The sequence below is a fragment of the Halichoerus grypus genome, chromosome 8, assembly GCF_964656455.1.
Source record: "Halichoerus grypus chromosome 8, mHalGry1.hap1.1, whole genome shotgun sequence".
NCBI classification, from domain to species: domain Eukaryota; kingdom Metazoa; phylum Chordata; class Mammalia; order Carnivora; family Phocidae; genus Halichoerus; species Halichoerus grypus.
The window spans coordinates 89,368,355-89,389,993 of record NC_135719.1 but is presented as its reverse complement, the minus strand read 5'-3'; the positions used below and the strand labels follow the sequence as shown (position 1 = coordinate 89,389,993).

The 21,639-nt window shown below is 40.8% G+C and overlaps 1 protein-coding gene across 3 annotated transcripts in view; it reads right to left on the bottom strand.

Moving 5' to 3' along the window:
* The window catches only part of AKAP6 (A-kinase anchoring protein 6), a 491,158-nt gene that overhangs the window by 254,284 nt on the left and 215,235 nt on the right, over positions 1-21,639 (bottom strand). For all 3 annotated transcript variants that reach the window (XM_078053548.1, XM_078053547.1, XM_078053549.1), the window contains one exon: positions 13,004-14,770. In XM_078053548.1, the coding sequence (XP_077909674.1) occupies positions 13,004-14,770 (1,767 nt within the window). The remainder of the gene's footprint in view (positions 1-13,003; positions 14,771-21,639) is intronic.

Genomic DNA, 21,639 nt, shown 5'->3' with positions numbered 1-21,639 from the left:
CTAAGGGGCAGTCACCCAGCATCCCAAGGAACAGAAAGCCAGCCATGTGGAAGGGATATCCTCCACTGTGTATTTTACTGAGAAATAGCTGCTTAGTCATTGCCTCATAGTCAATCCCATACAATTTCCAAACTAAGAAGTATCTCAGAGGTCATCCACCTCACCTTCTTTATGAACATTTACTTTTCAAAACTGAGGCTTGAGAAGTTAAATTTCCAAGGAAACAATGCTACTTAGTGGCAGAATGAAGATTCTTATTCTAGTTCTTTCTACTAAAGCTGATGCTGATTACCTGGATTCATAGACAAAGTCACACTAATAAGACTAGTATTTATATAGCCTTTAGAGTTTACAGTGAGCCTGTGTTCTTTGTAATTTCAAATAATAACCTATGCAACAGCATGATAATTAACTAACAAATTAATATTCCATTTTAAAGATTAAGAGACTTAAACACTAAACTTTTAAAGACTTATCCAAGTTTTCATAATTAAAAATGTGGGGGGTTGTGAACTGAGCCCAAATTTCCTGCCTTCAAGTCCTATACCCTTGAGTAAATGACCAACTTCTTTATGCCTCTCCGTCCTCACTGGTAAAATCGGGATACAATAGAAGAGTGTCTGTTTCAAAGAGGGATTTTTTTTCTTGAGAATTAACATGCCATGATGTGTTGAATAAATAAACATCTTAGTACCTTGACTGAACGTTTGTAAGTGGGCCATAAATATCAAGATTTTGTTTTGTTTTGTTAATTGTTACCTTTCCAAAGCAATACAGGGGCATGACTTCAGGCTTAAGGATGAAGAAGAATTCACTAATATTCTAAGAATTTTTTTAGTTGAACTTAAAAAAAAAAATGCAACACTCTTGATTTTCATCATCACAGAAATACTTCCTGCCAAATGTAGTTAGGCACTTTCATTATCTTGATGCTACAAGATATTGTTTAATCATAACCTTTCCTTACTAAGAAAATAACAAAGAACTATTTTCGTTTAATGTGTGAAATCATAAACAAAAAAACTGCACCTTTTCCTTATGCATTTCAGAGGCCAAAAACCAGATGCAGTGACTGGATGTAGCCTCACGGTGGTGCTAAATCATCGTGATAAAGCCTCAGGACCCATCTAAGGCTCTGGGGAAACCAAAGTGACACAGGACTGAAACATTCCTAATGTATGAACCAGGAAGGAATTTGCTCTGGATCCCCACAGTTCTTTTCTTTCTTTTTTTTTTAAAGATTTTGTTTATTTATTTGACGGAGAGAGACACAGCGAGAGCAGGAGCAGGGGCAGTGGGAGAGGGAGAAGCAGGCTTCCCGGGGAGCGGGGAGCCAGATGCGGGGCTCGATCCCAGTACCCTAGGATCATGACCTGAGCTGAAGGCAGACGTTTAACGACTGAGCCACCCAGGCGCCCCCCCACAGTTCTTTTCTACCAACCTTGAGCAATGACCTTGGCATACTGTCTCAACGAATCCATTAGCAATGTTAACTCACAGGTTTCTTCTGGCATTGCGACAAACAAAATATACACAAAAGATTATTATCCTTAAAAAAGTGTAGCCTGACCTTTAAAAATGTTATGTTCATTTAGAAGTCTCAATTTGGATTTGGGCAACAGAGTTTGCCTATAAGATAACATTTACCTTTGCCCCATTCACCCACTGTGTATCTTTTTTTTTTTTTTTTAGGGATTTTATTTTATTTTTTAAATTTTATTTTATTATGTTAATCACCATACATGACATCATTAGTTTTTGATGTAGTGTTCCATGATTCATTGTTTGCGTATAACACCCAGTGCTCCATTCAGTACATGCCCTCTTTAATACCCATCACCAGGCTAACCCATCCCCCAACTACTCCCCTCTAGAACCTACCTCAGTTTGTTTCTCAGAGTCCATAGTCTCTCATGGTTCATCTCCCCCTCCGATTGCCCCCCTTCATTTTTCCCTTCCTACGGTCTTCTTTTTTTTTTTAACATATAATGTATTATTTGTCCCACTGTGTATCTTAATTTCATATGTCCCTTGGGACCATTTGTTAAACTCCTTTACATCTCTCAGCCCCCAACCTCAGCTTGAAATCTCAACTCTTTTGACCCTTTCCTCCAACTCCCTTATTTTTAAAAAGCCAAACATTTTTACTGATCTGTCCTTTATAACATCTCCCACCTCTGTCTCTTTTATTTCCTCAGCTGGCTTCTAAACTCACAGTTCGGACCCTTTTACATGTCCAGGCTATTTGCAATAACCTTCCAAATTAGCCTCAGAGCACTAGCTTCCAACCTTGACTGCACATCGTAATTGTTTGAAGAGCTCTTAAAATTACCTGCCTGTTGAGATCCTGATTTAGTTAGTCTGGGGTGGAGCCTGAGGTTGGGATTTTTTTCCAAATCTCTCCAGTAATGATAATAAGCAGCCACAACAGAGAACCACTTTGCAAGTGGTATATCCGGGCAAGTGCACCACAATCAGATTAGCCTTCTTAAACTACACCAACTCTCTGCGCCAAAAATTTTAAGTAGTTTCTCATCTTCACAAAGACTGCAAATTAGTGACTTGCAGGCCAAATCTATCCTACATATGTGTTTTATTTGGCCTGTTTTAAAACTGGTTAGACCCAACATTTTAAAAATTGGGACATGTGACATAAAACCTGGATTTCCTACTTTTTTAAGACTTGTAAGATATTGCCACACAGGTCCACATTATAGCACAACAATCACTTGCCTTTAGACATGGTATTTACCCCCCAGTTGTTCAGTTCCCGTCCCTCCCCATTTGCCCCTGGCTGGGTGACTCATTCATGTGATCTGTCTGAACTCTTAAAGGCATTTTAGTTTGTACCTCCTGGTCTAGGGGATAAAGCTCAAACTGAACAGTAAGTTCACTCCCTCCCTCGCTCACTCATTCACTCATTCACGGATTCATTGGGCAGGTATTTATTTTGTGTTTGTACTATGCAAACCCCTGGAATTCAAAGTCCATCATACTTTGGCCCTAAAACAAACTATTCTAAGCAGACGTCTGCCTCCCAATGTTCCTAGTCTAGAGGGTCATCTCCCATACTCCTCTGCAGTTAGTATGTGCAACTTCCAGGTCAGATCTGTGAGAAGAAAGCTGGCTGCTCTCCACTTTCCTTCTCTGGTGAGCTGGAATGCTGACGGAATGGGTGAGCCACAGAAAAGCAACAGTGAAAAGGCTCCTGGGGGCACCTGGGTGGCTCAGTCATTAAGCGTCTGCCTTCAGCTCAGGTCATGATCCCAGGGTCCTGGGATCAAGCCCCACATTGGGCTCCCTGCTCGGCAGGAAGTCTGCTTCTCCCTCTCCCACTCCCCCTGCTTGTGTTCCCTCTCTTGCTGTGTCTCTCTCTGTCAAATAAATAAATAAAATCTTAAAAAGAAAAAAAAAAAGAAGAAAAGAAAAGGCTCCTGGATCCCTAGATGGCCTCTTTCCTGGACTGTCTACCTATCTGTTGTTATTTTAAAAAAAAAAAATTACTTCCATCTTAGTATATTTTGAGGTCTCTTTGTTTATAGCAATTTAGCATATACCCCCAAACACCAAGCATCTCTCTTTACTCTTTCCCAAATATACCTTAAATATTCTTGCCCTCAACCTTGGTTTATGCCAAAGCGTCTGTCATTAACCTTCCACCTCCTCATCTCTGTCTAAATTTTACTCGCCATTCAAGACCCAGCTCAAGTAGTCCCTCTTCTGTGATGCTTGGTCTAGCTATACTTGTTATCATCTGCCTTGCTCTACTCTGCCACTGTATGACTTTCCACTTGGTATTTACCAAATATTATTCTATGTAATAAGCACAGAGCCTTGAATTAATGTTGTCACAGCTCTCTCAAATTCTAAGTCCAGAATCTAAGACAAAAATTTAGATTGTGCATGGTATAAATAAAGAAGAGTTTACAGAGTTCCCACACCATCCTATTATATTAACCTTTTGTTGAATAATCATCTGTATTATCAACACATGTTCAATTTGTGATCCTTTTGGACTTCTAAATCTCCCAATTTTAATTACAAAGCTGAGTCTTCCCAATTGTTTAAGAATTTGTTTTTTTCCTTAATATTTAAACTAAATTCTTTCTTTATTCTTGCATCTAAACAATTCCTCAACTCTCTACATATGTATTTCTAAGACTAAGCAGTGCACTAAAAGGAACAAGTTCAAGCGTGAATGGTGGTGAAGAGTCACCTAATAGTGCTCTCGTATTTGGAATCTGAGAATCTCTAGGACAATATTAGAAGGAGAAAGTAGAAGATGCTCTTGGGGAAAGAAAAAGGGAAAACAGAGCCAGAAAGTGAAAACTATCTGGTCCAGAAAAAATTAAGGAAAAAGGAACAGGAGAGAAGATGTAAGGAAGAGAAGGAAATCAGGGACAAGAGGAAGACTAGCAACTGAAGGAAAAAGTTATCATATGGGAAAGGCACATACAAAATGAAATGGCAGTGATAAACAGTGGAATCCAATAACCTTAAATGCTTCCTCTCTGATAAGATGCTCTTAGGAGATAATTATCAACACGTAAGAGCAAACTACTACTCTACCAACTCTGGGAAAACTCGTACATGGGTGGTATAAAAAAATATCAAAAGTGAGTGAGAACTGAATTTATGGCAGACCTTGACTATATAGTTGATGGTAAGTTACTCTGGGGCTGAATAAAGAAAGATAAAGCTGTATTTCAAATGAGACTTACTCAAATCTCAAATCAAATGAATAATGCCCAGATTAGACTTTTTAAAAAGAATGACTCCAAGTGTTTTTTTTTTAAGGACAAATCCCAGAAGATGACTTGGCTCAAGTTATGAAGCTGTGTCCTATCTTATGAGAAAGCCTGGGGTGAGATCCTTAAAAGATGAGAAGTAATCACATTGAGATAAAATAAAGGAGAACTCAAAGACCTAAAACTATAAAACTCCTACAAAAAACATACAGGAAAATCTTCATGTCATTGAACTTGGCAATGATTTCTTAGATATAACACCAAAACCGCAGGAAACAAAAGCAAAAATAGACAAACAGGACTCTATCATACTTAAAAACTTTTGTGCATCAAAGGACCCATTCAAGAGAGTGGAAAGGCAACCTACAGAATGGGAGAAAATCTTTTCAAATCATATATATAATAAAGGGATATACAAAGAATATACAAAGAACTCCTATAGCTGAACAACAAAACATCAAATAGCCCAATTAAAAATGGACAAAGAACTTGAATATTCCTCCAGAGATGATATACAAATGGTCAACAAATGAAAAGATGCCTCAACAATACTAATCATCAGAGAAATGTAAATCAAAACCACAATAAGATATTATCCCACACCCATTAGAATGGTTACTATTTAAAAAAAAAAATTGTCAGCAAGGACGTGGAGAAATTGGAAACTTTATACACTATTGGTGTGATTATAAATGGAGCAACTGCTATGGGAAATGGTATGGAGGTTCCTCAAAACATTAAAAATAGAACTACCATGCGATCCAGCAATCCCATTTCCAGATATATACCCAAAAGAATTGAGAGCTGAGTTTTAAAAGTTTCAAAGAGATATCTGACACCTATGTTCATAACAGGGCTGTTCACAATAGCCAAGAGGTGGAAGCAAGCCAAATATCCATCCACAGATGAACGGGAAAACAAAATATGGTATAGACACACAATGGATTATTATTCAGCCTTAAAAAGGAAGCCTGTCACATGCTACAACATGGATGAACCTTGAGGACATTACGCTATGTGAAATAAACCAGTCACAAAAAGACAAATACTGTATAATTCTACTTACATGAGGTACCTAAAGTAGTCAAATTCATAGAAACAGAGTAGATTGGTGGTTACCAGGACTGGGGGAGAGGGAGGAAAGGGAAGTTTCTGTTTAGTGGGTACAGAGTTTCCGATTGGAAAAGTTTGGGAGATCTGTTTCACAACAATGTGAATATACTGTTTTTTTTTGAGAGAGAGAGAGAGAGCATGTGCACTCAAGTGGGGTGTGGGAGGGGCAGAGGGAAAGAGAGAGAATCTTAAGCAGGCTCCACGTCCAGAATGGAGCCCGATGCAGGGCTCAATCTCACAACCCTGGAATCAAGAGTCAGATACTTAATCAACTGAGCCACCCTGGCACCCCCAACAATGTGAATATACTTAGCACTAATGAATTGTACACTTAAAAACAGTTAAAATGGCAAATTTTACACTATGTGCTTTTTATCACAATGAAAAAAAGAAAAGGAAAAGAAGAGAACTCAGGACAACATGCTACTTCTTTAATGATTGCCATCATCAGTGTGGTATCATTGGTGTGTCAACATACCAAGTCAACATACCAAGTCAAAATGAGGGTAAAAGATAGGACAGCTTCTCTCTGGATCCATTTTATCTCTTGGAAAAAGAAATCAGTGCCAAGTTAATCCCAGGACCAAATCTCTCTACAATCACATTACTCGTGATGGTATCAACCAGTTCCCAGTAGCAACGGTAGCCGCCTTTGTGCTGCTACCACAGACTTGACTGTGATTTTACATAGTCTAGTTACAAAGAGCAAGCACTCAGCTAAGTAGCTGCTGCACTGATTTTGAAATAACTTATGTGCAAAGACATCCTTAGCTGGCACCAAAGAAGTTTTTAAAATCAGGTTACAGATGTCCTGAAGATAAAATGCTAACAACAGCTGAGTCACTGAACTATAGTGGAGATCCATAATCTGGCATTTGAAGACATTGGTTGCTGGAGAGAAAGGGAAGCAGCTATGTCATGTATCCATCAACTTGGTACCAATGAGTCCAACCTAATGGAGTAATGTCTTCCAGGCTGAGCTTTGAGAACTTAGTGTGGGCAGGAAGCCTGTGATGTAAGAAGTAGACATTGCACTATATCCCAAAGGACAGATCTCCTGAGATGCTTCACTGAGGTGGCACCAGGCTGCACGCATTCTGCCAGCCCCCCTAGGAATCACACAGCTATTAATCTGGCATCAATAATTACTCACCCTGGACAGGTGGCTACTTGCTAGGCAGTTCATTTTTATTCAGGTCGTGAGGAAGAAGTCACACTCTTCATTTACTAATCTAGTAATGGTTTGTAGGCTTTCTAAATAGATTTGATCTGCATGTGTGATTATGGTCTAACTTCCCTGGCATTGGAATATATCTAGGAGAAAACCAAGTCTGTTCTGGCATCTCAGTTGGAATTCCAGCTCTTACACTAGCAGCAGTGTGACCCTGGGCAAGTCACTAGCATTGGAGCCCCAGATTTGTCATCAGTAAAACAAGACCAATAATCGTTCTTTCATAGGGCTGTCATATAAATTAAAGGAAAGAACCTATATCAGAACCTGGCACATAGTAGATGCTGATGAGAAATCATTTCCCTTCCTTCTTCCATACTCTAGAGCAGGGATCAGCAAATTCTTTTCTGTAACAGATAGTAAATATTTTAGGCTTTGCAAACCATCAATCTCTGTCACAATGACTCATTTCTGTCATTGCAGCCCAAATGCAGCCAGTGATGATGAGTACAGTTGTGTTTCAAGAAAATGTTATTTTAAAAATTAGGCACTGGGCAAGCTATCGTTTGCCAATCCCTATTACAGCACATAAGACACCACGCACTAAGTTAATCTTTCATCATTCTGCTTGATTTCATCTGCTCCAGACATGCCCTCTCTTCCTTTCTCTTCATTGCTTTTACCCCCTTTCTTGACTGTTCCACAACAAATGGATCTAGTTCAATGGTTTGACTATTTTCACTTTTAATTTTAGGCCTTGAGAAGCCCCCACTGGAGGTGAACACTCAGATTTGAGATGCTCAATTACTTCTTCCACACAACAGGTTCTGGGAAAATCAACCATATTTGAGCAAAATCCCCTCAACTCCCACTGAGAGATTGGGAAAGGAAGAACCCCTAGGAACTCACAGAGTTAATGGAGGAATTTTTATTTGTAGAGAAGAATAGGCTGTGACTTGTTTCTCAGGTTTAAAAATATTGCTTAATAAATATGTTTGCATTTGCTTGTGTATGTGTAAAGAACTTCCTACAGGACATATAAACTAAAACAACAGTGATCACCTTCAATGTGGTGGGGCCCCAACAGGGGGAATGAGGAGGAGACAAAGGTTTTTACTGGATATTTTTTAAATATTTTATTTATTTACTTGAGAGAGAGCAAGTGTGAGAGAGAGAGAGTCTCCCTCTCCCTCTGGCCCTCCCCCTTTGCGCATGCTCTCTCTCTCCAAAATAAATAAAATCTTTATTTTATTTATTCTAAAGATTTTATTTATTTCTTTGACAGGAGAGAGAGAGAGAGAGAGTGCAAGCAGGGGGAGCAGCATAGGGAGAGGGAGAAGCAGGCTCCCCACAGAGCAAGGAGCCCAACATGAGGCTCAATCCCATGACCCCAGGATCATGACCCGAGCCGAAGGCAGACACTTAACCAACTGAGCCACCCAGGCGCCCCTGGATATTTTTAAACATATATGTTTTTAAGCCTTGTGAATATATTATATATTCAAAGAAATTAATTTTCCTACAGAATAAAAAAAAATTATACAGAAATCTTTTCACATTCACAAAACCAGCCCACTGTAAGAAAGACTCCAATGTGAGGGGTGGGGAATGATGGGAACCTAAAAGGTGTCTAAGACACTTGTCACTCAGGTGTGATCCCAGAGATTGTATCACAGCCCCATAAAGTCCCTAATGTGATAGTGGGCTTTTACGTACCTTCTACCTTGTATTCTGTGTGACTCAGAGAAGACGGGAGAACTTGGTACATGAAGGGAGGAGGAAACACACCACGCTCCATTTGGAGATACATCCAGAAAGCAGGATGTATTCCTCAGTGTTTTATAACTTCTTCATATCAGGCCAACATTCTTCCCATGGAGATCCACACTCCCTCCTTCTTGTCTCAGCGTGTGCCACATGTATACACTCTTCCCAGCCACCTCAAACTCTCTCATCTTTTTTAAATGACACTTTCATTGGACTTTACTTTCAACTATCACCCTTTGCCTCATATTGCTCTCTCAACCCAATTCCTTAAGCTATGAATGATTCTCTCACTTCTTAATCATCTATAATCCAGCTTCTACCTCCACTCTTTCATTGAGTCCATTTTTCTCTATGGCTCTCATTGACTGTCTCAACCAAATCTAAAGGTTGCTTCTTTTTCTTTGTTCTTATTCTTCTCCATCTCCCTTTTGCAGAGAATAAAGCTAACGTCCATCTTACATCTCTTCTCCCCCCATTTACTTAACACCCAAGAATCCTCTCTGTCAAGTGGACCTCTTCCTTGTTCCTGCCTCATAACTGGGCTACAACTTGAGTCTCAGTTCCCACCCCTCTTTTCTCCATCTATCCTCATTCTCTCAAGGAATTAATCTATTCTCAAGACTTTTCCTAGTGCGAAGGGTAAAGCACATGGAGCACGTGACTTATTAGCTGGGCAGCCCAGGAAAAGTGATTTCATCTCTCTGCACTCAGTTTCATCCACTCTAAAATGGGGATTCATTCATTCATTCAACAGTCTTTACTGAACACTTACTATGTGCCAGGCACCATTAGAGGTACATTAGATTCATTAGCAAACTAAACAGATAAACATTTATTCCCTCACAGAGCTCCCATTCTCTCAGGGGGAAATAGTAAACATGCTAAAACAATAAGCATACTAAATAGAATTATATAAAATGACAGAATACAGTGAGAGCTGTAGAAAAAAACAAAAAGGGTTCAGGTTATACCTTTTTTTTTTTTAAAGATATATGTATTTATTTTAAAGAGATGGGGCAGAGAGAGGGAGAGAGAGAGAACGCTGATCTCACAACCCTGAGATCATGACCTGAGCGGAAACCAAGGGTCAGACACCTAAATGACTGAGCCACCCAGGTGCCCCATGGGTTATTTCTTTTAAAAGGCGGTCAGAATAGGCTTCCCTAAGAAGTTAATATTTCAGCAGACTCAAAAGAGGTTAAAAAAATTAGAAATAAGAGCATCTGTTGAAAAGAGTGCAGGCAGAGAGAACTGACAAAGATCCTCAAGGCATGGGCATGCCCAGCTTGTTCTAGGAACAGCAGAGGCTGCTGGGAATGGGGTGAGGTGAGCATGAGGAAGAGCAGGTAGAAATCAGGTCAGAAAGGAAGTCAAGGGAACAGTCTTTGTAGGGCCTCTGAATGCAACAGGAGCTGTTGCAGGGTTTTGAGCAGAGGGGTGATACGATCTGATTTATGTCTCAAAAGGATCATTCTGGCTGCTGTGTTAGAAATAGACTGTAATAGGAGCAGGATGGGAGCAGAGAGACCAGTCAGGAGGCTAGCACCAGAGTGGGAACACTGGAGGGGGGAGAGAAGTGGTCCATTTTGGATAATAAAACCTACCTTGTAGGGCTGTTTGAGAATCCTATGAGAAAATTCCTGCAGGTAAAGTGCCTAGTAGATGCCTGATGCAAAGAAGATGTTAAATAACACCTTCTCTTATTATGTTCTATTTGCAGGTAGAATAGGTTCTCTGGGTCACTACAGGCAGATCAAAGCTAGAGTGTGATATCCAAGGTCAGCTGACCTGTGGGGGTTGGCAGCTGCCCCACTGAAGTGATAAAGGGAGGTTGGACTGACCACGGGGCTTAATCTTCGTTTAGCCTTTACTTCATATCCCAACTCCAGGACAGTGTTTCCAACTGCCTACAAGACACTTCCTCTTAACAGTTCTATCGTATGATCAATATCAATGTATCGATTTTTTAAATTTCCTGCCTCCCCTCCACCTCTAGTCAGCTATGCATCCAAACATTTTCTTCTATTAAAAATACACCAGTCCCCAGAGGCTGGACACTTGGCTTCATCCTTGCATAATAATGGAAACAAAACATGCTACCATCGGAAGCTGGTATTGTGGCCACCCTCTGCTTAAAACACCTCTATTTACAAAAGAAAAAACAAGGCCCAGAACAAAACATGATTAGCCATGGGCCTCTCTAGGCTTTAATGACTGAGCAATGCTTGGACCCAGTTTTCTGGATCCTGCTTCCTTCAACAGCCCTCCCAACCCGTGCCTGTCCCACATCACACAGTCCCTCAGATTGGCTGCCACAGGCCAGTTCTCTCTGCCCTGGTCACCGTCACAACTGCCATGACCTCCTTCCTGTTACTGTCAACTAAATATTCCAGAAAGGCTACTGGCGGCCATGACCTACTCTGCTTTCAGTGTGCTGGCTCTGGGTTCAAACTCTTATCTGTGATTACTAGCTGTGAGGCCTAAAGCAAGTTTCCTAACCCTGCTCTGCCTTCGCCTCTTCATCTGAAAAAGTCCTACCTCCCCCCAGGACTTAAATAGAATAAGGCCTGTGAAGCTCTTATCACAGAGCCAAGCACGAAATTAGAGCCCAAGAAGCATTAGTTATTGTGGGTTTTATTACTAGTCTCAGTCACTTGCAGAGAAGTTGCCATGGGTGCCGGGTGGGTGAACATATTCTAACTGCCTTGTACTGGCCTTCAGGGCCTTGTAGCCACCAGGTCTATTATATGTATGGGAACTTTCGCTGCTCTCTGTTCACAGACTTTCCAGTCTGGACAGCTCTCTGTACCCCCCACCCCCCATAAACATGCTCATTCCCAGATCCCTCCTCTGTGTTTTGGTTTATGCTCTTCCTGCCTGAAATACCCACCGTCCTTCTCTCTGTCTTAATCCTGGCATTCCCTTCAAAACTCCACCAAAGGTTTGGCACTTCACAAGAACTTCCCAGGCAAATCCTGACTCCACTGATATCACTTTTTTTTTTTTACAATACTACAGTATTTACATGCAGTATATATTGATCACTTTCTTACTGAGGCATGGGAACATTTAGTTAATAGTATGGGCTCTAGAGCAGGCTACCTGGTCTCTCTCAGCCTCAGTCTCCTTATCCATTCAATGGGGTTAATATTAGGGTTGTTGTGAGAATTGGATACATAAATTCTTAGTAAAAATAATCATTAATATATGTTACCATTACATACTGACATTAACTTTTCCTTGGTTTTACACACCTTCATTTTCTTCCTTCAGGTTAGCCTGTCTATGTGTGCAATACTTAATCTAGTGTCTTAAAATCACAGCTTAAATTATGGAGCTCAGTCCTGAGAATTCTGATGGCTGTCCTCAAAGATTTCATCTAATAATCCACTCTAAAAGTACAGATGTGGGGCGCCTGGGTGGCTCAGTCACTTAAGCGAACTGACTCTTGATTTAGGCCCAGGTCATGATCAAGCCCCACGTTGGGCTCTGCGCTAGGCGTATAGCCTGCTTAAGATTCTCTCTCTCCCTCTCCCTCTGCCCCTCCCCCTCCCCCCATCCTATTCCCCCACTCTCACTCTCTCAAAAACTAAATAAATAAGATAAAAGTACAGATTTATCCCAAATATCAACTCCCCATCTCAGAGCCCATGGGCAGTATACAGTATAGGAAGCACGGTTATTAGCCAGGGGCCTCAAAAAGGAGAAAGATTGGAGAAAAACAAAGATTTCCCCCCAAAATTAGAAATATCTGGTCTATTTCTATAGGGAATTAACATTGGGAATGGAAAGTTCTTCTGGGGTTAGAACAAACAAATAAAAAATCAGTGAGGAGGACAGTATTGTATTCGTGTACTCCTGAGGTACTGGGGTGTGCATGGCTACTGTCCGACCTTATTTTGCATTCCACTCAAAGGGCCCACCATTCATCAGGAGCCATGTTAGGTGTGAGCAATATCAACAGAGATTCCTACACCAAGCAGGGACACATCGAGCTAATGCACTGACAAGGGTAGTTCCTAATGATGCATAATCTGCCACAATGCAGTGATCATTATTGTTTTTTCTTTTCTTCCTTTAAGGAATCAGGCTTATCAAACATGGCAACACTTTTTATAATGATGATAAGGAGGGACTGAGCTTTTCCCAGCATCACTTCCAAAGATCAGGTAAGAAATCCTGCAAGTTAAGAAGACCACCTTACCTCTATTTTTTCCCATATGGCTTCATAGTTGTCTTGGTGTTGAATATCTTGCATCAGTTTCTGAATTAAAGCAGACTTTGTGGCAGAATGGCTCTCATTTTTCTCAGAGGATGCAGCTCTCTCTGACTTCTCATCGATGTATTTTTTCATACCAGAGAGAGGCATGCACAACTCCTCGTCAGAAAGAATGTCACTCAGGGGCCCCGACTCCATGCTCTCCCCCAGGGAAGAGGCTATGTCACTGGATGAGCTCGGAGACACTCTGCCTAGCCTCGTATGCTTCTTCTTGACGTGGTACGTTGGATAGATCTCAGAATCCGAGTTCATTTCAGACAGTTCCCAGTCATCAATATTTTGGATGGTTTCCCCTCTGGGTTTCTGAGGCAGAAGCTTTGTTAGGTTCTCCAACTTCAACGCTAAGACTTCGGTCTGCTTCAGATGAGAGGGCAGTGCTAGGTATTCGTCAGAGCCATACCAGGCCTCCACCACCTGACCGTTCCTGGTGACGTGACTTGGCGAGGAGGAGTAACTTTTTTTGCTTTTGTTTTTTGAAAGAAGGGGTACTGGAGACACGACGTTGTCTGAGCCAACAGAGCATTCGCTACTTTGAGTAAAAGGTGGTGAACTGGATGTTTCTGACTGCACTGGCAATTTGGCCTTCCAACTCTTCTTATGACATGGCTCGAGTGAGGATGTGGAAATGGAATCTGTTTCTGGCCCCTCTACGGCCTTGGGAGTACCTGAAGGAATTCCACTGGGCACAGCTGAGCTCCTCATGCTTTCAGCCTGCTTGCCTGAACCCGCTCCACGTTTCGGTGTTCGGCACAGAGGCACCTCTTCTGGGGCCTTGTGTGGCTTTTTAAGTCGAGGTTTCTCTTTATGGCAGTCACTAAGCCTCCCCAGGCTGGAGGATATTTCCTTCATGTGACTTTTGACGGTGTTTTCAAGATTCCCCTCCCCCACCTTGTGCAAACACTCATACGACTGGCTGGCAGCAGAAGGGCTGTTGGGATAGGAAGACTGTAACACCAGACAAAGCTTGGATCTGTCGGGAGGATCCACCAGAGAGGGGGTGCTTCTGCTCATCTCAGGCTTGAGATCAGCCATCTGCTTCTTTCCATCGGTGCCTCTCAGATTATTCTTAAAAGTTTCCTCTTTAAGGAAAAGCCCTCTTTTTGGCAATGTGGGCTGCGTGGGGGAGTCCTCATTGTAATTAAAGCAATCTCGGATGGATCGCTTAGGAGTTGCATTTTCACAAGGCAGAGGCTGTTGGTTCTTTGTCCCAAGTTGGAAGGAGGAACTGGATTCTTGCTTCACAGGCTCAGGAGGGTGTTGATCGGCATTTGTCAGAGCTTCCCCTGAAGATGACGTCCCGGGCATTAAGCCCAGTGGCTCCTCGACTGTCAAAGCACTGTCTTCCTCACATCCACCTTTGTCATCTGCTGAAAGAGGTACTTCAGATGTCTCCTCACTAACTGCTTTGCTGCAGTTGGAAGGGATGGGGTCGGTCACCACCGTGAGTAACCCAACACTTCGGATGAGCTCAGGGAACTCCTTTTCCATCTCACTGTAGCTCCAAGAGTCAAAGGGTTTGGTTTTGACCTGGCTAGAGGTCATGTCACCTAGGCCACCGAGCAAATCCTCACTTGGACTGTAGTCAGACAGTTCGAAAGCAGTAATACCACAATCCAGAGACAAGTAATTTTGAGAGCATTTGATAGTTAACTGTCCTGAGTCATCCACTTCTGTTAGAGAATCAAGCCGGCCCTGAAACAGACAAGGGCAACAGTTTCAGTAAATGCTACATCAATTACACTCAACTGCTATTCAAATGAAATCTCAGCAGAGGCCACCGTAAAGGGCAAAAATGCAGTAGTCTCAATTGCTTTTGGTTTAACATACAGAAAGGCATATTAATCAATTATATTGCTTTCTATAGTATCCTGTTCTTAAATATTTGGGGATTTTTCTTTAACCTGGAGAATAGAGGCTTGATAGAAATGGTCAAGGTTGAGCCAAAAATATCCATTCTTGCCTTAACTTTCCAATTTAAAATAGCCCATAGTTCATTTAATAAGCATTTCTAGTGTGATGCCTTAAGTAATAAAATTCTGTGAACAAAGCAATATAAGAGTAAAATGTCCATGAACATCTGCCTTGCATGTTGCTATCACTCCGGCCCTGACCACAGTGGCTAGCTTATAGAAGATGCTCAATAAATATGTTTAAGTGGTATAATTAATTACACTAAGTCTGTCATGTTAACTTTTTATTCATAAATCACAGGAAGGTGAACTACAGAATTTGCATACCTCACCGAAACAGTTCAGAACCAGCTTCTCTTTGTACCCACCCTCTTGAAGATAAACACAGGTAATCCTGGAGAAAAGTAATGAATATCAAAACTTACCATCTTAGTCCCTGTCCCCTCTCTTTGCACGCATTTTTCTCCCCCTTTTCCATTTGTGTATGTTACATACCAACTGCCTCCCTCCCTTGTTATTTATAATTCAAGATAGGCCAGTTTGATTTGAAATCCCCCTGTGCTAAAAAATAGCTTTACAAGTAAGTATTTTTAATTTTTTTTTTTAAGATTTTTTATTTATTTATTTGAGAGAGAGAGAATGAGAGAGAGCAAGCACATGAGAGGGGGGAGGGTCAGAGGGAGAAGCAGACTCCCTGCCGAGCAGGGAGCCCGATGCGGGACTCAATCCAGGGACTCCAGGATCATGACCTGAGCCGAAGGCAGTCGCTTAACCAACTGAGCCACCCAGGCGCCCCAGTATTTTTAATTTTTAATCTTTGACTATGTGATGAAGGCTTTTGTCTCATCACTAATGCAGTTTCTTTTTTTAAGATTTATTTATTTGAGAGGAGGAGGCAGAGGGAGAGAGAGAACCCTCAAGCTGACTCCCCACTGACCATGGAGCCCGACTCAGGGCTCGATCCCAGGACTCTGAGATCATGACCTGAGCCGAAATCAAGAGTTGGCTGCTTAACTGACTGAGACTCTCAGGCACTCATCACTAATGTGGTTTCTAATATCACACAACAAATGGGGAGATTTTTGATTAACGATTTGTTTAAGACAGAAGGGCCCTGGAATCCTTTTATGCCTACCAGCTAAGGAGATCCTGATCTGATCTAGCCCCTTAGGAGATGAAGGAAGGAAACCGAAAAGTGAAGGGTCGTTATATCCCCAGACCTCTCTTCTACTGGAGGAGGAAGTGGGTGAGCAAACTGAATCCAGAAGTCATGTGGTTGCTGAACCCTGTGTCGTTTCAGCCAGGTTATCCCAAGATCTGGCCACTCTGGGACCTCACACTGGGTTTTTGTTCATTTGTTCATTTTGCTTTTGGAAATTTTCTCTCCCTTCACACCTTCACCTTGCCTTTATCTCCTACTCCCCTCAATGGTACTCCACAATATCCAGATAAAGAATAATAATAATAAGCCTCATTTAACTTTTCTCAACTTCAGTTTCCTCATGTATAAATGGGGATGGTTGATTACTACTATTACTTTTTTTTTTTAAAGATTTTATTTATTTATTTGACAGAGAGAGAGAGATAGCGAGAGCAGGAACACAAGCAGGGGGAGTGGGAGAGGGAGAAGCAGGCTTCCTGCCGAGCAGGGAGCCAGATGCGGGGCTCAATCCCAGGACCCTGGGATCATGACCTGAGCTGAAGGCAGACGCTTAATGACTGAGCCACCCAGGCGCCCCACTACTATTACTTTTTCATTTAATCCTCACAATGACTTTCTTCTGGGGTCTGTACTATTGTCCCTGTTTTATAGGGGACATATTAGAGGAGCCTAAGCCAAAAAAAGGTATATAACTAGCATATGGCCTTGCACCTAGGGGCCAAACTAGGCCTGAAATGGAGGCTTTCTGACCCAGAGTCCACACTCTGACCTCTGTATAATAATTTTCTCTGATTCATTGGATATGATTTCAAACAGACATACCCCATCCTCCAGTTTGTACTCCACATTGCCACATTGTAAAAAGTAACCTTGGGGCGCCTGGGTGGCACAGTCAGTTAAGCGTCCAAATCTTTTTTTTTTTTAATTTTTTTATTGTTATGTTAATCCCCATACATTACATCATTAGTTTTAGATATAGTGTTCCATGATTCATTGTTTGTGCATAACACCCAGTGCTCCATGCAGAACGTGCCCTCCTTAAGCGTCCAAATCTTAGTTTCGGCTCAGGGTGGTAAGATCGAGCCCCGTGTTGGGCTCCATGCTCAGTGGGGAGTCTGCTTGGGATTCTCTCTCTCTCCTTCTCCCTCTGCCCCTTTACAAATTACAAACATGATGCTTAAAGTCCTTTATTAACTTCCTGCTGCTGGGTTAAAATCCCCAACCCTTCCAAGAACATGTAGAGGCCTCTCTCAAGCTGCTCTCTCCTCCCTGGCTACACCCAGCCACAGTGTTCTCCTTATAGTTTTTGAACATAATGAGTTCCTTCTGCCTCAGGGCTTTTGCACATGCTATTTCCCTCTGTCAAAAAGGCTTCCCACTTACAACTTCCCTTAACGAGTTTACTCTTACTTACCCCTCAGGCCTCAGATCAAACTTAACTTCTTCAACATTCCAAACTCCCACCTAAGTCAGAATTTTTTTCTTATAAGCTCTCATAAGACTATGTTGTTCATTGGATCAACACAGTTTTATGAGAGCTTATAAGAAAAATGATCTCACTGTTATGAGGAATTCTTAATCTCAGGAACAAACTGAGGGTTGCTGGAGTGGTGGGGGGTGGGAGGAATGGGGTGGCTGGGTGATAGACATTGGGGAGGGTATGTGCTATGGTGAGCACTGTGAATTGTGTAAGACTGTTGAATCACAGACCTGTACCTCTGAAACAAATAATACATTATATGTTTAAAAAAAAGAAGAAGATAGCAGGCAGGGAAAAATGAAGGGGGGGAAATCGGAGGGGGAGACGAACCATGAAAGACTATGGACTCTGAGAAACAAACTGAGGGTTCTAGAGGGGAGGGGGTGGGGGGGTGGGTTAGCCTGGTGATGGGTATTAAAGAGGGCACGTACTGAATGGAGCACTGGGTGTTATACACAATGAATCATGGAACACTACATCAACAACTAATGATGTAATGAATGGTGACTAACATAACATAATAAAAAAATAAAATTATGTTGTTTTAACTTTAAGCATTTACCTCAATCTGTAAGTAAATACTATTGTGATTATTTGATATTTGTTTCTCCCATTGGTTTTAAGCACCACAGGAGCATGAATCACATAGAAAATGGTTGACTCAACAGAATACTTGCAACACTTAGCATGGTGGTATGCATAGAGTAAGCAATCACAGATGTATCTGTTGAATAAAAGAATGAATGCATGAATGAGGACGTTTTGGAATGTAACTCTATGACTTCGTGTAATTTCTTCCTCTGATTATGTAGTTTTAGTTGACTCTAGTGATTAAAAGCCCAAGTTTCAGAGTCAAATGTGACCATGAGCCAGTAGCCTGATGTCACTAAACCTCATTTCCTTCATTTGTAAAAAGCAAATGACAAGCCATGTCAAGGGTTGTTGTGAGTCTTAAAGGAATTAATAACATGAATAGGTGCTCAATAAATGTTCACTCTTACCACTTATTATATTATTACTTTTACTAATCAAGTATATTGAGGGGGCAAGTTTCATCAAAATGAGAGGTATCCCTATGCTAAATTACACTTCACAAAAATGGGAAACGAGTATTAACTGCCAATCTCAATAAAAATTATCTAAATGGAATTGTGTGGTTTTTATGCTTCATATCTGGACCAAACCCTTTAAATAACAAAGTCAGAAGCCAAAACCACCAAGGAATGAGTCAGCCAAACAAAAGTCACACTTTATGCAATTTTTAAGAGAGTAATATGGAACCTCTTATTTAAAAGCAGCTTGTATTTATTTAAATTTTTAAATTTGGTTGTTCAGTACTCAGAACCTATTCCTTCACACAATCAGTATTATAAATGATGGTTAAGTTCCCAAGCTATCCCATAAGTTGGTATTTAAATTACTAACTACAGCATTAAGGAGGGCATGTGTTGTGATGAGCACTGGGTGATATACGCAACTAATGAATCGTTGAACACTACATCAAAAACTAATGATGTACTACATGTTGGCTAACTGAAACATAATAATAAAAAAAGAAAAGAAAAACAAAACAAAACAATAAAAAATTAAATTACTAGCTAGTTGAAATTTGGATAATTTTCTATCATTTTTATCATAAAAGTACAGCACTGCAGCTACTTAAGTAAGGTGAAAGAGGTTTTAAGTAAAAGTGTTTCTATGATGGGTAGAGAAAAAGAACTTTGAGAGTTCAGGTAAAAATTAGACCCCTACAAGTGTCAGTCACCTGTTTCTCTAGCCCTGGGAAAGTATTTGGTGTCCACCGTGATGGTCACAGACTCCTAAGATCAGGGATACTGTTATGCTTGAAAATAACTGGTACTCAATAAAAGATATTAGATGAATACATGGTGTGAGACTACATTTCAGATAATAGGGTATGGCTACATTTTCCTAAGTCTTACCCTGAAGATCCCTTCCCTAGCCAGTCTTTTGTTTGGGAAAGAAAATACCATACTCAAAAACACTTGGTGCCCCAAAGGGAACCCTCTCCCATCCTGTTCCCAACCAGGCCAACTATTTCTGTACATGGCTGACTGTCACTTAGGGGTAACTATTTTTAATAAGACTGCATTTTTAATGTGGAAAAAATCCCTCCCTGAAAAACAAAACAAAGAACAGCACACAGCGTATCATTTCATATCCTAAAGACCAAATGATAAGCATCTACCCATGCATTGTTTTTAACACAGTTTGTTATTAAGAACATTCTTCAAAAGTACTTTTTCTAGATTTCACCATGCAATTTTTAAAAAAAGAAAGTTCTGGGTGCCTGGGTGGCTCAGTCGTTAAGCGTCTGCCTTCGGCTCAGGTCATGATCCCAGGGTCCTGGGATCAAGTCCCACATCGGGCTCGCTGCTCCGCGGGAAGCCTGCTTCTCCCTCTCCCACTCCCCCTGCTTGTGTTCCTGCTCTCACTATGTCTCTCTCTGTCAAATAAATAAATAAAATCTTACAAATAAAATAAAATAAAATAAAAAAGAAAGTTCTCTGAAGTATCTCAGAGGAGATGAATAATAAGTTTCATTTCTTAAAATATTGCTTGGTAATACTAATATTTTTAGCCCCGTGGCTTTGTTCTGGACCACTGTCCCAGACAACTTTCTAATGCATGTAAGTAATAGTCTCAGGTGGGTAGAGAGGTGAGGAAGAGTGCACATTGTTTTTACAGTCCTTTTTTACTTCAGAAATATCACATTTAATTGTGAAGTGCCATTAGCTGTGTCATGGCTGCCTAGCACTGTCTCAACTCAAATGTACCTCGATTTAATATGCTATGAAGCAGTTTCTCAGATGAAGCTTATGTTTTATGGAGATGGTAATTTATTCACTTTATTGCTGGCTTCAATCTTCTCTGAGACATCAAGGAAACTCTTCCCCCACTTCCCCAATTTGAAACAAAATTTTTGCTTTGTTCCTCACCCATAATTAAGTTAACTGAAGCTCTAGTTCCAAATGTCTTCTTAGATCTTTCTTTCTTTAACATTACATTTTGCTACCAATGAATATGAGATAATATTCATAATTTAGAGACTTGAAGATCTCCCTATTAAAATGCCCCCAAAGTTCTATTGGTGTCCATTGTTACGTCAAGGTCAGTTTTGTACACTGACTTAGTGTTCTTACTGAGAAGAGAGTTGGAAATAGAATTTTACTGTTTTAATCATGGGTACAGTAAAAAATTTTGTATGCCCCCCAACCCCTTCCTCCCCTAATCTCACTACATGGTGTTTGTTACACTTCAACTACTAACATATACATTCACAGACCTCTTACCAGAATGCCACACACCCCCCGAGTCTTTAGACCACATGAACTAGATTCTTGATCAGATTCCTTTTAGGCCTACCATGTTGGGATTCTATAGTTCTGAATATGTTCTGGAGAGCAGCAGTAGACCGAGAAGAGCAAGTAATGATAGGAAAATGGAAAGCAAAGCAAAGTTTACTTTCTGATAGGCAAGGGGAAAATACACAAAAATATTTTAGTATGTTTTATTTATACTATAGTCATTATTTTTAAGAATCTCCATTTTCTACAGGCTAAAATTATAAGTCAAATGAATAATTTCCAAGATAAATCCTAGTCCATCAACCTGAAATTGTATCTCCCTCTTCTATCCCTAAAGTAGTGATTATCTGCATTATTTAATTGAATTCAACTCATGAGACTTTTATTTACAATGATACAAATAAGGCGCTATGGGAGATAGAGATGATTCTAATCTGGTACCAACAATCATGCAGTTTGAATCTAGCAGGTACTCTGTCATGATATAAATGGACCTATGACAAGGGCTAGTAGAAGAACACACAAAGTGCTTTGGGTATGTGCTCTAGAAAGACAAATGCATTCCCACAGAGAGGGTGACTATCATGTGGGCAAAGTGCTTACTTACCACACCATCTGGCATATGGCAAGTTTTTAATCACTGTTTGCTATTGTGTTCATATTATTAACAGTTACTACCT